The sequence below is a fragment of the Pteropus medius genome, unplaced genomic scaffold (assembly GCF_902729225.1).
Source record: "Pteropus medius unplaced genomic scaffold, Ma_sr-lr_union100, whole genome shotgun sequence".
NCBI classification, from domain to species: domain Eukaryota; kingdom Metazoa; phylum Chordata; class Mammalia; order Chiroptera; family Pteropodidae; genus Pteropus; species Pteropus medius.
The window spans coordinates 17,822,209-17,836,957 of NW_024340849.1; the positions used below are offsets into that span (position 1 = coordinate 17,822,209).

General features: G+C 34.8%; 1 protein-coding gene across 1 annotated transcript in view; it reads right to left on the reverse strand.

Annotated features, from left to right (window-relative positions):
• Window positions 1-3,512: 3,512 nt before the first annotated feature.
• ME2 (malic enzyme 2) overlaps window positions 3,513-14,749 on the reverse strand; it is a 47,325-nt gene continuing 36,088 nt past the window's right edge. The window contains exons 14-16 of the mRNA XM_039841448.1: window positions 8,557-8,627; window positions 7,815-7,913; window positions 3,513-5,263 (exon numbers count right to left, since the gene is read on the reverse strand). Coding sequence (XP_039697382.1) covers window positions 5,096-5,263; window positions 7,815-7,913; window positions 8,557-8,627 — 338 coding nt within the window. The 3' untranslated portion in view covers window positions 3,513-5,095. The remainder of the gene's footprint in view (window positions 5,264-7,814; window positions 7,914-8,556; window positions 8,628-14,749) is intronic.

The following is a 14,749-nucleotide window of genomic DNA, read 5'->3' on the forward strand; positions in this document are numbered from 1 at the left end:
ATAAAGCTGAACAAAATGAAATGAAAAGAGGAGCAAGACTAGTACTCTATATGTGAATGTAAGTCTAACGATATATTCCCAGGGATCAAGTATTCTGGGGTGTGTGTGTGTGTTTTAAGGTTTGATAATACCAAGTTTTAAAAGTGTCCTATATATAGCCACCTTTAAAAAAAGGTCATAACACATTTTTTTATGCATAGGAAAATTTTACTAAGAAAATACACACATCTCATTACAATATATCACAAAAGAGAAAAACAATTCACATCATTATGAAGTTTTCAGATTGATTCCTGGAACCATCTGTAATAAGTCAATTTGGTATAATATACTCTACAAAAGTCATTCCCCTTAAACTAGTACTCTCATAAACAATTACTGCAAGACTATTTTATTCCACCTCTTTATCTTAAATACAAAGGTGAGAAAGGCTAAACAGTGACTTTTGCAATGTGTGGGTTCCTTGAAGTCAATAATTAATGCTTGGGATGTCATCAAAGGGAACACAATATCATTGCAAAAATACAGTTTTAATTTCAATTCATTTTAAAGGCCATTAGGCAAAGTATAATGAAACATTAGGCAGAAATTTTGTCAAATATTTAGCTAAAATAGGTCTCCTCAGAAATTCCTTATTCCACACATACATTTTATATTACTACATTCTCACTGTTCTCACCTTTTAATGGAAGAAGTTGAACATATGTATACAATAGATACCATTTAAAATATCCCACAGTTCAAACTCACATTGACATTGGCAGATTCACAAAGTATATAAGCACTATTGAAATCAATTTGCCCAGAAGTGATAGCAATTGGTGGTTCTGTGAAGATTACCAAATCAAAAGATGTTAGTGAACTAGCTACTAAGAACTTTTGGTACAATTTATCATATTCAAAAACAAATCTTTTATGTTTACATCAAATACTTTAAATGCTGGAGACTAATATATAAAATAGGTTTATACTGTATTTGAATCATGAATGGGAACAAAGTAAAAATCAAATAAACTGATAAAACACTTTAAAAAGGATCTAAGACTAATAATAGGTGAAGATTTTCATCTGAAATAATAATTCTTGAAGATAAGGTATTTAATATCCTAATAAATTCGATTATCACAGAGGCCCTTCTTCCCTGAGAGGGCTGAGGCTACCGAGTCCCTGCTGTCACTCACCAGCTGAGAACTTGGACAAGGTGTTTAACCTCCCTGTGCCTAGAGTCCCTTCTCTGTAAAACAGATTGGGTGGCAGAAGACGATTGTGAAGATTAAATATGCTGATGCATGTACGATGCTTAGAACAATGCCTGGCATAGAGCAGGTGCTATCCATAAAATTTAGTTTATCATTATTTGCTAACTGTACATACCTAACATGTTGGTGATAATTCAATGACTACATAGGAATTGACAATTTGCCAGAATATACATTTCAAATGAGGAAAGTAAGGGAGAATAATTTTTCTAGAATATAAAAGAATATATTGAAAACTGGGGAATATATACCCACAAATTTCCCCTTAGTCTTAAAACTTTAAAAATAATGTGCTGAATGTAGGGATAACTTCCCAAATAGCCAAGTAGCAAGTAAGTTTTTTTTTTTTGGAAAAAAGATTAAATAGACCTATGAGTTTACTGGCAAAAACCTATTACGGAAAGATACAAAGCATTTCAGTTATTTCACTTAATTTATATATTTTATGCAACTCACCTATGAACACATTTCCATATCATACCCTTACTTTTCTCTTTGAAAGGCAATTTTCCTTATCCAAAAAAGGAAAATAATTATAGTCTTAAAATCTAATCACTAGTTTATCTGAAGTACTCTTAGAAAGGATTAAAGGATTAAAGATTAGGCAATAAGAGTCATATCCTAATTAGGCACAGTTGAATTTATTAAAATTTGAAACAAAGCAGTGAGCTTTTTCTCTGCTTACATGAAAACATCCTGATTTCAGGTGAAGGGAGTTTTCTATAGCTGAATTATCTTGAATATTTTACACATTAAGACAGTTACTTTATTTAGCTTGTCTACAGAGGATTTCTTTCATTATAACATTTAGATGTACATCAAAGTGCAACTTACCAATTGGTAGAACCAAAGTAAATAATGAATCAATGCCATTTTCTGTAGTTAGCGATATGCTGGCACCTGAACACGTGTGGTTTTTTCTTGGGTGGAAATACGATATTGGTTCTATTCATTCTTTAGGGCAGTCCCTTTAAATGGAATCCCAGTAGAGAGCTTTAAGATTTAATATTGTCAAGTATTATGTATGATTAACAGAGCTGATTCCATTTGGGAGATCTCAGCAGAACACTGGAGCTGTTCAACAGTCTGAAGAAGTTATCTTTGAGAGATTCTGAATGGTTTTGGAAAACAAGCTACTAGAGCATTTAGATGAAGGAAGGATTTTTCTAAGGCAAGGCTTTTCCCACTCCCCTACTATCTCTTTTGGGCTTTCTTAGTCATCTGAATTATCTGAAAGCAGTAAATAATGCTCTGCACCCTTAATAATTATTATGCTTTGGTCTTAATTCATAGTAACTCCTTTGCAAAAGAGAATGTAGAATCTTATTTCTCCAGAGGTTGATAATATAGAAAAAGAAAAGACAAAGGATAGGGTAAGTCATATCATAAGACGACCAAGAATAGAGAAGAAACAAATATCCATTTAATAGCTAAGCTTTTAGAAATGAAAACTGATTGCTAGGTTTTACTTAATAAGTACATTAAAAATCCACAATGTGGAACTGAAAAGTATTCTAGTTATGCAGTTCCAGAAAAATGTTTAAAAGTTCTGTATTAATTTTTGTTCTTATAAACATCCTTTAAAAACTATACATAAAATATATAAAACCAATGTGTAAGAACACAATTCCAGTTATCTTTTTTCACAGAGTACATGTTCTGTGAGCACTAAACTTAATTAAACTGCACACCACACTCAGTACTCTGGAGCAATGCCACTCAGTGCGTTCTCTGTGCCAGCAGCATGGGCATCACCTGGGAGCACATCAGAAATGCAGAATCTCGGCACCCACCCCAGGCCAACTGTATCAGCAGGAGGAATCAGTTAATTCTCCGAGTGGTTCAGATACCACTTTAAGGCAGTGACTGGGAGAGCAGGGGGAGTGTGTGCATCAGAATCACCTGGGGATCTACTGAAAATACACCTCCAGAGCTCTGCCCCTGGTGCTCCAGGGGGCCTGGAAGGAGGGGGCAGAGGCCTCTGCATTTTAAAGAAACTTCATAGTGATTCTGAGGCAACTTCTGGGTTAAGAATCTATCCTTTAAAATGATTTTAACCAAATTCTTTAACGCTTTTCCCATTATAGTCAATAAACTTTATAAGTATAGGTTTGCAATTCTACTTGTAATGTTAAACTAAAATAAAGATTCCAGAGAATATTTTTGGGGGTGATTTTGTTTTGACAGAGGTAACATGAAAAAACATAAACCTTTCATATTTAATTAAAAGAAACAAATTGTGACCCAGTGGCGTATTTTATGAAACAAATTTATTTAAGACTTCTGACTTTACTCATGTTAAATGAATTAAACAATTGCATTTCCCATACTCCAAATGGCAATGACATTTGGAGTGTTCTTAAAACATTGAATTGTACTCAAAATTATTATGAATTAATCTCTACCTTTAGGTAGAAGAAAAGATTAACAGAAAAATGAAGCCCCTTTTTTTTCCCTACAGAATATCACATCCAACATATCAAGGATGGTGGAGAGAAATGTCAAATAACGTACATGCTGATATGTAGTTGTGAATAATTCTTTGTAGTTAATATTCTACAATAAGAACTTAAAACAGTTTTGTCTCCTCAAAGCAACCATGTTAGGCACATATATAGCAATACTACTACTTCTCAAAATGATTTTGGATTTTCCTTTAGAATTCTCTAGTATATAAGCCACATAAAGAAAAAAACTGGTCTCACTAGCCAATTATTACCCATTTTACTGGGATTAAAAATGGCATGAAAATGGACCATTAAAAATGGTCTGAACACCTACTTTATTCATCTCTGCTTAGTTCTAAATTAATTTTGTGGTTTCAAAAAATTAAATCTGTCTTTAATGGGGAAAGGATTATCACTAATGATATTCAAAGGAATATCTCATAGGAACATTCCAAAATTATCTCAAATAATAAAGAGCATCACTACTGGAATAGGGGTGTAGGGGTAATCCCTTAAGTTACATATAACTCATTTAGGTATGAAACATGACTAATCTGTTAAAAGTCACACATCAGTCATAATTTATGCATTAGGCATCCTATTCCCCCTCCTCAGAATCATCTAAAAATAAAGAAAATGAAAATATGTGTTTTTCAAAATAAGCAAACCTAAATTTGTAGTTGGGCAATAAAATAGCATAATTGAAGCAATTAAATTTAAGATATTACCTTTATTAAATAAAAATGTTACACTATGATTTTATACACTGTTGAAAACAATGACTATTTTGTTTTTTTGTCTAAAGGCAGCAGTAGTTCTCATTTCTCTCTTACAATGTAATAGTTGTCTCAATTTAGTTCCAGGAAATAAATAATAGGGTAGATTTTTCATATTTCTTTTGATCTATCTACTGGAAAAGGATTTCAGAGCATGAAGAAGAAATGAAAGAACATTTTTTTAGATACTGACAATTTGGTTAATCGGCTTTTTCTCAAAATTCTGTGTTCATCACCACAGAAGTTTGTTTCTATTTTAGTAGCCCTAAAAGAGCTGGGTGAGAGAAGATTATTACCTATAATAGTAAACTGCAAATACCTTGGCAAGCGTGAACAAGAACACAAGTGAAAACGTTTACAAATACATTTTTAACATCTCTGATGTGGTATGAGCTACAAATCAGAAATGAAAGCATTATGGTTATCTGATGGCAGAGTGCCGGAGGGCATTAAAACACAGTCAATTCATCTACCTTCTACAGAAGTGTGATTCATGGGGAAAAATAAGTCAAGCAAAACACAGAAAAAACCATAAGTCTGACTTTTTTGTCTGGGAAAAAAAAAAAACAAACAGGTTCCCTGAAGCATGGAAAATATTTATCAGTGGGCACATCTATTCCGATATTGAGGGAGGGCTTGCTGCAGATTCCGGCCATTCATACATATCTGGCAGCAAGGAGTCATATTCACTTCGCCATATTCTTTCCCTAATATACTTGGCCTTGTCCTCAGGTTCTGGGTATCGGAAAGCCATTTTATTAGCATACAGGTATTCTGTAACCTGAAAAATAAAATAAGATTACTACTGTGTAGGCTCTGAGTATAAACCTATCTGAGAGAGAAAATGTACTATGTAAACACAGAGAAATGAATTTAAAAGAATGGCATTTTTCTTTTTTCAAAATAAAAACAGTACTTTGACTCATTTAAAAATACTTGGAAACTATTAAGTTTAAAAGATGACATAAAAATCATCAGAAATCTTACCATACATCTTCTTTAATGTCACCCCCACCTCAAATTACTGGCATTTCCTTAATACGTTAATCCAACAAACGGTTTTAAGCTCTCTACTCTGTCTCAGTCAAACAGATCTACTTGAGTGACCTGCCTGGCCCACGTCCCTTTCTTTCCCCCAATGGTCTGCTGAAACCGCAGGTAGGAGAGTCTATTTTCTAGTCATAGCTGACTGGGGTGAAAACCTAACTCAAAGTGAGCTAGTTGTTTTTGCTCTAGAATTTGGATTAAAAGACATCGAAACTATTATAAATCGGGAGTTGGGCACTAGAACTGTAAAGTAAAGTTAGGGCTAGAACCTATACATGGCAACTCACCATCACTGAGTGCCAGACATGTTCTGTGTGCTTTATGTGGATATCTCACAAGAACCACATGAGGTAAGTGCTATTATTATTATTTTACATCTGAGGACACCAAAGTTTGAGGAGTTTAAGTTACTTGCTCAAGGTAGTTATGTGAGCTGTTTCAAACCCAAAGCATTCTTATTCTAGATTCAAGATCCTAAACAGTTAAAATTAGATTGACTTCCCACCTAAACTGACTTCAGTGAATTTCTGATCTTTGTGACCAAGCCACTCATGACTGGTGGTGAAGTCTTACTTTTGATGTAAAAGGAGGTAGTTTGAAAAGCTTCCTTACAGAGTAGCACAATGCCCGTCTGTTACACAGTAAGTTCAAGTTACTATTTTATTTTAACTTTAAAAAAATGTAGTAATACATGGTAAAGAAAAATTGTTTCAGTTATATCTTTCTCTCTCTCCTCCAATTCTGAATGATAACCACTATTAAAGTTTATTTCAGTTTTTCCTAAAGAAAAACTTTAACAAAAATGATGGTTATTAAAAATAATCTTTGGTCTCAGAGCTCAATCTCACTATATTTTGTGATGAAAAATGTGTTTCAATTATTTTCCAGTCTATTGTAGGAAACATATATGCACCCACAGAAAAGACTGGAATAAGGCATGAGACTGGAGTACTCCCTGGTCACATGAGCATGTAGGAGGTGACTAGTGGCTACTGGAGATGCTCAGTGGCTGTGGGCTGGGGTTGGGGGACAGATACAAAGCACTGCCTACTCTCCTGATCCCTTACTCTTAAAAAGGAAAGTCTTAAACCAGTTGAGAAGGAACAAACTCTCAACCCTCGGGGAAGGGAGAAGAGATGATCGTGAGGTTGTGCTCCTATACCAATCCAAGCATAGACCTCCCATTTCCTCATGTATTACATCTTTCATTTAGACGTATCAGTAATCTCTTAACTGTTTTATGTTATTGGGAAATGCAGGTAGATATTTATATAATTTTGGAATGGGAGAAGGCTTTAACATTCATAAAAATGTGAGTAAACAATCCAGACAATTAAGAGATCATTCCAGAAAAAACCTTTTGAAAATGGCACATCAAACAATTCCAAAAGTCAAAATAAATGACAGATGGGACAATACCTGCATCACAACAAACAGAAGAATCACTACCCTTAATAAAGAGCTCTTATAAATAGTGTTAGAAAACAGAAACACAAATATCATAATATAAAAACAAGCAAACGTCATGAACAGGCAGTTCATGAAAGAAATATAATTTTTCAATAAATACAAAAAAATTCTTCAATCTAAAGTTCTTTAAATAAAAATGAGATATAATTTTCACCTATTAAATATGCAAGATTTAAAAAAATAATAATTCTAAGGATTGGCAAAGGTGTGGGAAAACAGATAAGCTCGTATCTAATGGGTGTGATGGAAATTGGCACCTTCTTTTCTGAACATTGGCAGTATGTATTGGAAGCCTTAGCATGTTAAACCTTTGTCCTTATGATGAGAAATTTATCTTAAGGAAAAATAACTACATATACACATAAAGACTTATCTAAGGATGTTCACTACAATATTATTTCTAACAAAATAGGAAACACTCAAATGTCCAAAATAGAGAAATGGTTAAATGAATTAAGCTATAATAACAAAGAGAATTACATGCAGCATTAGTGATCACACATGGGAATTATTATTGATTTATATGGGAAAAGGTTTACAGTATATTAAGTGGAAAAAAGTATAGTGAGAAACCAATCATAAAAGTTGGCACAGGTGACTGTGCATGGTGCTCCTATGTATATACAAACTAGAAGAAAACAAACCCAAGATTCTGTGGGTTATATTCTGGTAGGGAGAATATGGGTGACCTAAATTTTCTTCTTTATACCCTTTACATATTTCAAGTTTTCCTCTAATAAACTTGTGTTACTTACATTTACTTACATAAGAAAATGCCATTAAACTTAAGTGAAGAGGTAAAAATTGTTGCTTACCTTAATAGCAATGTTAATAGAAACTTCCTGAATATCAGCAAGAGGTGGGTAAAGACTCCCTTTAGCTAGTTCTTCATCTGTCAATTGACTTGTCAGTGCCTAAAGGGAAAACTGCATTTTACTTTTATTTACATACCAGAATAATACAGACCAATAAAACAGAAAAAGGGTTGGGGGAGCAAAAAATAATACAGGTAATATAATTCTCCTTATTTTTAGCAAGAATATACTTAAACCACTGCAGAAATTAAAACTGTTCACTACTAAATAAAGAAATAACCATATTTAAAGACTTGTTGACATATTCTTCTTAACATAAGAGTTTGGCATAATTACAACTATGAAAATAGACATTAATATTTCTGAGTTCTTCAAAACTCATATTACAAAATATGCAGTTCTAATAGGCCAGCCCTCCAAATAAACCAATAACTGTCATTAAGAAAAGCACAAGGAGTTATATTTTATCTATGCTGCCACAATATATTACCTTCAGATATATATAATACAGGTACAGATGTGTTATAAATATAAAGGATTCATAGCTTACCATCAAACATTGAAAAATCATGATAAAAAAATTTTATGTAAAAGTAGATGGGCAAGTCAGAAAAGCAACAGATGAGTAACTTCCTTTCCATTCATAAGGCAGCTTTAACCCATTCTCTCTCTCTTTCTCTCTGCTTTTAATCTTTGTAATTCATTCTTTAAAAAATAACCAAACAATATTTAAAACATTTACCTTGGCAGCTTCTAGAAAAACATGGTCACTAATGTGCCGGGTATTAGAGAGAATAACAGCTAAAGCCACTCCTAGAAAACATTTAAAATAGCTTATTTAGTAATGTCACTTTTTAAACTGTGAAAATAAATTCAGAAAACTAAAGAAGAATATATCCTACCAAAAAGAGGGAGTAACAAAAAACTATGAAGAAGTGGGATTTAGGAAACAGACTCAACTTAAAAGTAAAGAGAATAAAAGAGCCAAATAGATTCCTAGATTTAAAGTAAATGAATGGTAATCCACCCACACCCCAAACACCACCCCTGAAAAAACAAAGCAGCCAACAGAAAACAAAAATCTGAGAGTTTAAGTCAAATGGTCTTTGTTAACTGTTACAATTCTTATTAACTAGAAGAAATAATTTCAGAAATATCAAATGGCTTCTTAATTCAGTTTTTATATTTATCAAAATTACAAATGCATACAATTCATCAACACTTGTTACAAAAAACATTAATTCCCATCTCTAACCCTTCATTTCTTGCTCTACAGAGGCAACTATTATTAATTTTTAGCTAATTATTTTAATATTCATCTCTTTCACCCTTAAACAGCTTGCTTATAATTTTTGATTGATTTTTGAGTTTTAGAGATCACTGGCTCCTTTCTGTGGGAAATAAGTATTTAGCTTTCTTTCACATTTCCAGCCTTCTCTCTTCTTCCCAATTTAGAGCGTAATTTTGGTTGAATCAGAATTCAGTGTTTAGGACTTCATAAATGCTATTCACAGCTGAGCCATGTATTATTAAAACTGTATCATGATTACTTTTCCTTTTCTGCATAACTTTTTTTCTCCCTGAAGTTACTATCCTTGACTTTGGTTTTTCAGTACTTCAAATTATCGCATGCCAAAACACTCATTCACTTGCCTAAACTGCCTTCTAGTATTTCGGCTACCTCATGCATTTTCTTATTTTGTCCTCTAATCTCTGCTGGAGTTCCAATCTGGTCTGGTTGCTCTCCATCCTGGAAAATCCCTTTATCATCATGGGAGATTCCCCTTGTTTTTAAGTCTGCTTCCTAAATGCCACATTTTCCTAGTTTTTTTTTACTCCTCTTTTTGGTAGGATATATTCTTCTGTAGTCTTCTGAAAAACAATACATGGAAGATACTTTTTTTCAAATCTTACATTCCTGAAGACCCCTGACCCCTGCCCAATAGTGCCAAACTAGTTCCAGCGCTGTTGGTGAGGTCCAGTGCCAATTTGATTCCAGATCCTTTTCTGGTGATTATCTTTTTATTTCATCTCTGAAGGTATATAGGATCTTTTTTTGGACCTACTGTTTTGTTAATTTCATAACAATATGCCTTGAGGTGCATTATTCTCACCCATCATATAAGGTACTTGGTGGGTGGGCCCCTCCTATCTGGAAACTTGAGTCTTTCAGTTTGGGGAAATGTTAATGAAGTCTTGATAATGTCCTTCCCTCCATTTTTATGTTCTCTCTCCCTGAAATTTCCATTTTCTGATATTGTACCTTCTGGACTAGTCCTCTAATACTCTTTATCTTCTGTCTCCTGTTCTTTGCTCTATTTCTAGGTAACTTACTCAACTTTTCCTTCTAATCCTTCTGCTACCAAATTTTTCATTTTTAAGAGCTTATGTTTGTCTACTAATTTTAAAAAATAAATAAAATAGTCTTGTTTCAGGGATATACTTTTTGTCTCTATGAGAATGTTGATGGTTTTAACTTTCCTTCTTCCCACATAAGTGCTGCTTCTTCCTAAACTGTTCTTTTCTGTTTGTCTACTTTAGTGTCTTTTACAAAATAAGTCTTTCGCATAAGAGACTTTCCTTAGATCACCAGTAATCTTTAAGTGTTTCTCCTCTGTAAGGATTAGGAACTAAAAAAATGACGGGTAGCCATGAGCACAAGGATCCGGCCTGCCCACTCTGAGCACTCCTGTACAGTGATCTGGCTTTTAATCTCCCTACTTTCTGGTACCTCTGTCCTCGACCATGTCTGTTGTCTTCCACTCCAGAAAATCTGTTTTAAATTGTTCAGAGTATCCCAACAGAGTGGGGGAGGATGGTCACCTGATTACCCAGGGATTGAAAGAAGAGGTTAATAGCTTCCTTATTTTAATCCAGCCTCCAGAAAATATATAAAATTTTCAAATACAGACTTTGGTCCACCTACATTTAATGCGGTTACTTAAATGTTTGGGGGCAAAATCTATTGTCTTCTTTTATTTGTCTTGCCTATTCCATGTTCCTTTTCCTCTTCTTTCTTGTCTTTTGGGTTTTGTTTGTTTGTTTGTTTGTTTTTATTGATCTCATTTCCTCCCCTAACATTCCCTTACCATAGTCTGGACATTTTTCTAGTCTTCTAATGGCTATACTAAAATTTGTAATATGCATCCTTATCTAAACTCCACATTACTTTGTAATTTATCCCCCTGCCAGACAATGCAAGTCCCTTTTAACGAGTCCCTCTTAGTTTAATTCTATTTAACTGATAAGCTATTATTGTTGTACATTTTAATTTTTTCTCTATATTTTTCAGAATCCCACATTATTATTGTTTTGCTCTCTCTATACAATATTCATTTTATTTAGCTCACATATTCACAACTTTCTTTGCTCTTCTGAGCTTCTAGCTAGGACTATTTTTCTTCTGCCTAAAAAACACTTTTTTTTTTCCATGAAATAAATTTACAACTTAATAAATATTATAAAGTACACATCTTTTAAACTATTACCTACCTTGGTCAAGAAATAAATAGAAAGTTACCAAGCACCCTTCTGAAACACGACTCCACCCTTTCAGCCCTAATAGTAAAAACATTCTCACTTTTACAGTCATCACTTCCTTGCTTTTCTTTGTAGTTTCATCATCCATGTAGCCATCTCTAAACACTATAGTTTAGTTTTGCCTGTTTTTTAATACTTATTTTAATCTACATGTTCTCTTTCCCTCTTTCTCCCTGCCCACTACCACTCCCAACCACCAATTCTCTTTGCAATATGTTTGCTGAAGAAATAGAATCATTTGACTTACAGAGTTTTTCCACTGTTTGGATGTTGCTGACTGCACTCCCATGCTCCTTTGTTCTAGCTTCAGTTAGCTGGTGGTTGGGCCTACAGGCTTTAACTGATTCAGGTTTGATTTTGGTGGGGAGACTACTTCACTGATGGTATTGTGTTCTTTTGCCAAGAGGTATAAAATGTCTGGTTGACTAACTTTCTGTGACATTAGCAGCCACTGATGCTTAATGCCTACATCCATTATTTCATTTCATTAGAGATTGCAAAATAATGGTATTATTTTTTTCATTACAACTGACATTCAATATTGTATTAGTTTCAAGTATAAAGCATAGTGGTTAGACGTTTATATGTTACAAAGTGATCCCTCTGATAAATCTTGCACCCACCTGATACCATTTTTGTTATTATAATATTATTGCTTAAATTCTCTAAGCTGTAGTTTATATCCCCGTGACTATTTTGTAACTGCCAATTTGTACTTCTTAATCCCTTTACCTTTTTCATCTAGTTCCCCAACACCTCTCCCATCAGTCTGTTTTCTGTATCTATGAGTTTGTTTTTGTTTGGTTTGTTCGTTTGCTTTTTAGATTCCTCATATAAGTAAAATCACATGATATTTGTCTTTGTCTGACATAGTTCACTTAGCACAATACTCTCTAGGTCAATCCATGTTGTCATAAATGGTAAGATTTCATTTGTTTTTATAGCCAAGTATTATTCTGTTATAAATATGTATCATATCTTATTTATCCAATTGTATATTGATGGATACTTAGGTTGTTTCCATATCTTGGCTATTGTAAATGATGCTGTCAATATTTGCTTTATATATTTAGGTGTTTCTGCATTGGGTGCATACATGTTTGCAAGGGCTATATCCTCTTGTTGCAATTGATCCCTTTATCATTATGAAATGTCTTCTGTCTCTTGTCATAGCCTTTGTTTTGAAGTCTTTTGTCTAATGTACTACTACTTCAGTTTTTTTTTTCCATTTCTATTTGCATGAAATATCTTTTTCCATTCCTTTCAGTTTGTATGTCTTTCAATCTGAAGTGGGTATCTTGTAGATAGCATTTGTATGGGTCTTGTTTTCTTGTCCAGCTACTCTATGTCTTTTGAATGGAGCATTTAATCCATTTACATTTAAAATAATTATTGATAGGTATGTAGTTACTGTTATTATTCATATTTTTTATTTTTCTTTTCTTCTTCTTCTTAAAAAAATCCCTTTAATTTTTCTTGTAATACTGGTTCGGCGGTGATGACCTCCTTTAGCTTTTTGTCTGAGAAGCTCTTCATCTCTCCTTTGATTCTAAATGATAGCTTTGCTGAGTAGAGTAATCTTGGTTATAGGCTCCTACTTTTCATCACTTCAAATATTTTGTGCCAATCCCTCTGGCCTACAAAGTTTCCGTTGAGAAATCAATTGACAGTCTTATGGGAACTCCCTTGTAAGCAACTAACTGCTTTTCTCTTGCTGCTTTTAAGATCTGGCATTTTAATTATGATGTGTCTTGGTGTGGGCCTCTCTGCTCTTTGGGACTCTCTGCCCTTCCTGGACTTGTACATCTATTTCCTTTGCCAGATCAGAGAAGTTTTCAGTCATTGTTTCTTCAAATAGTTTTTCATCCCTTACTCTCTCTCTTCGTCTGGTATCCCTATGAGGCACATACTGTTACACCTGATGTTGTCTCAGGTCTTATAAACTATCCTCGTTTTTAAAAATTTTTTCCTTTTGGCTAGTCTGACTGGATCTTTTCCAATATCTTGTCTTCCAAAATCACTGATTCAATCCACTGTTTCATCTAATCTGCTACTGATTCCATTAATGTATTATTTTTCATTTTGGTTACTGTATTCTTCATTTCTGACTTTTTTAATGCTTTCTATCTCCTTTTTTATGTTTCCTGTCTCTACTGAAGTTCTCACTGAGATCATTTACTCTTACCCTAAGTTCATTGAACATTTTTATAATCAGTGTTTTGAACTAGGCACCTGATAGATTGCTTGCCTTTTTGTTTAGTTTTTTTTTCTTGAGTATTGTCTTGTTTTGTTTTGTTTTGTTTTTCATTTGGGACATGTTTATCTCATTTTGGCTACCTCCCTGTGCTTGCTTCTATGTATTAGATATATCTGCTACATCTCCAAATCTTGGCAGAGTAGCCTTATGTAGTAGGTGTCCTGTGGGGCCCAGTGGCTCAGGTTCTCTGGTTATCTGAGCCAGGTGCCCAGGAGTATCCCTTGTGTGGGTTATGTATGCTGTCCTATTGTAGATGAGCCTTAATTACTGTTGATACATCAGTGGGTGCGACTGACCCTCAGTGGCTGCAAGGACTGGCAACAACTACAGAGGACAAGCTGTTGTGCAGAGGCTGACCTTATAGAGCAGGATGTGCTTTAGTTGGCCTTTGGTGCCTGCTAAATCTACTCTTTGGCTATGTCATTTGTGGTGCTAACTGGGTGGTGCTCTGGTGTGGTCTGAAGCCAGCCACCACCAATTGTTGGTTCTGGAGCCTCTTGGGAGGGGCTCTAGTGCAAGTCAAGGTCAGTTATTGCCTGTGTCTGGCCTAGGGCTAACTGGTAAGGGCTACAAAGCGATCTGTGGTTGGTGGCTGCCTGTGCTAGGCTTGGAGGTGCCAGGGAGTGGTCATGCTGTGAACTAAGGCTGTCTGCCATTAGTGCCAGGAGTAGGGCTGCTGGTTGTTTGGGGTTTGTGGCCTTTAAGATATTTTAGGAAAGTCCACAGTGTGGCCCAGGCTAGGTGGTTTGTATGGATTGGCTTCTGAAAGATGATTGGTTGGGCAGGTGAACTGAGTGGGTGGGTAGGTCACAGAGAATCACCAGGGTAGGGTGAGAGCAGTGTTATCCAGGTTCATAGAGACTCAGACTTGCCCTCTTCTACCCTCTGCTGCCATCTGCTCCTGTAGGAAGTGCAGGTGGAGGGCTCACCAAAGAAACAATGGTGCCTGCTGGCAATTTAGTCCTGAGAGAGCTGCCCCTTTAGCCTTCATCCCGAAGCCAGATAATTCAGTTCCTCCCTACATATCCCTGGTGCTTTTCGAGTTGCTGTCCCTTCTCTGGAGCTAATGGGGAGTGTTTATGAGTGAGCTAGTCTGTGCTCGGGGCCTTTTAAGTGGACGCCTGAATCTACAGTAGCC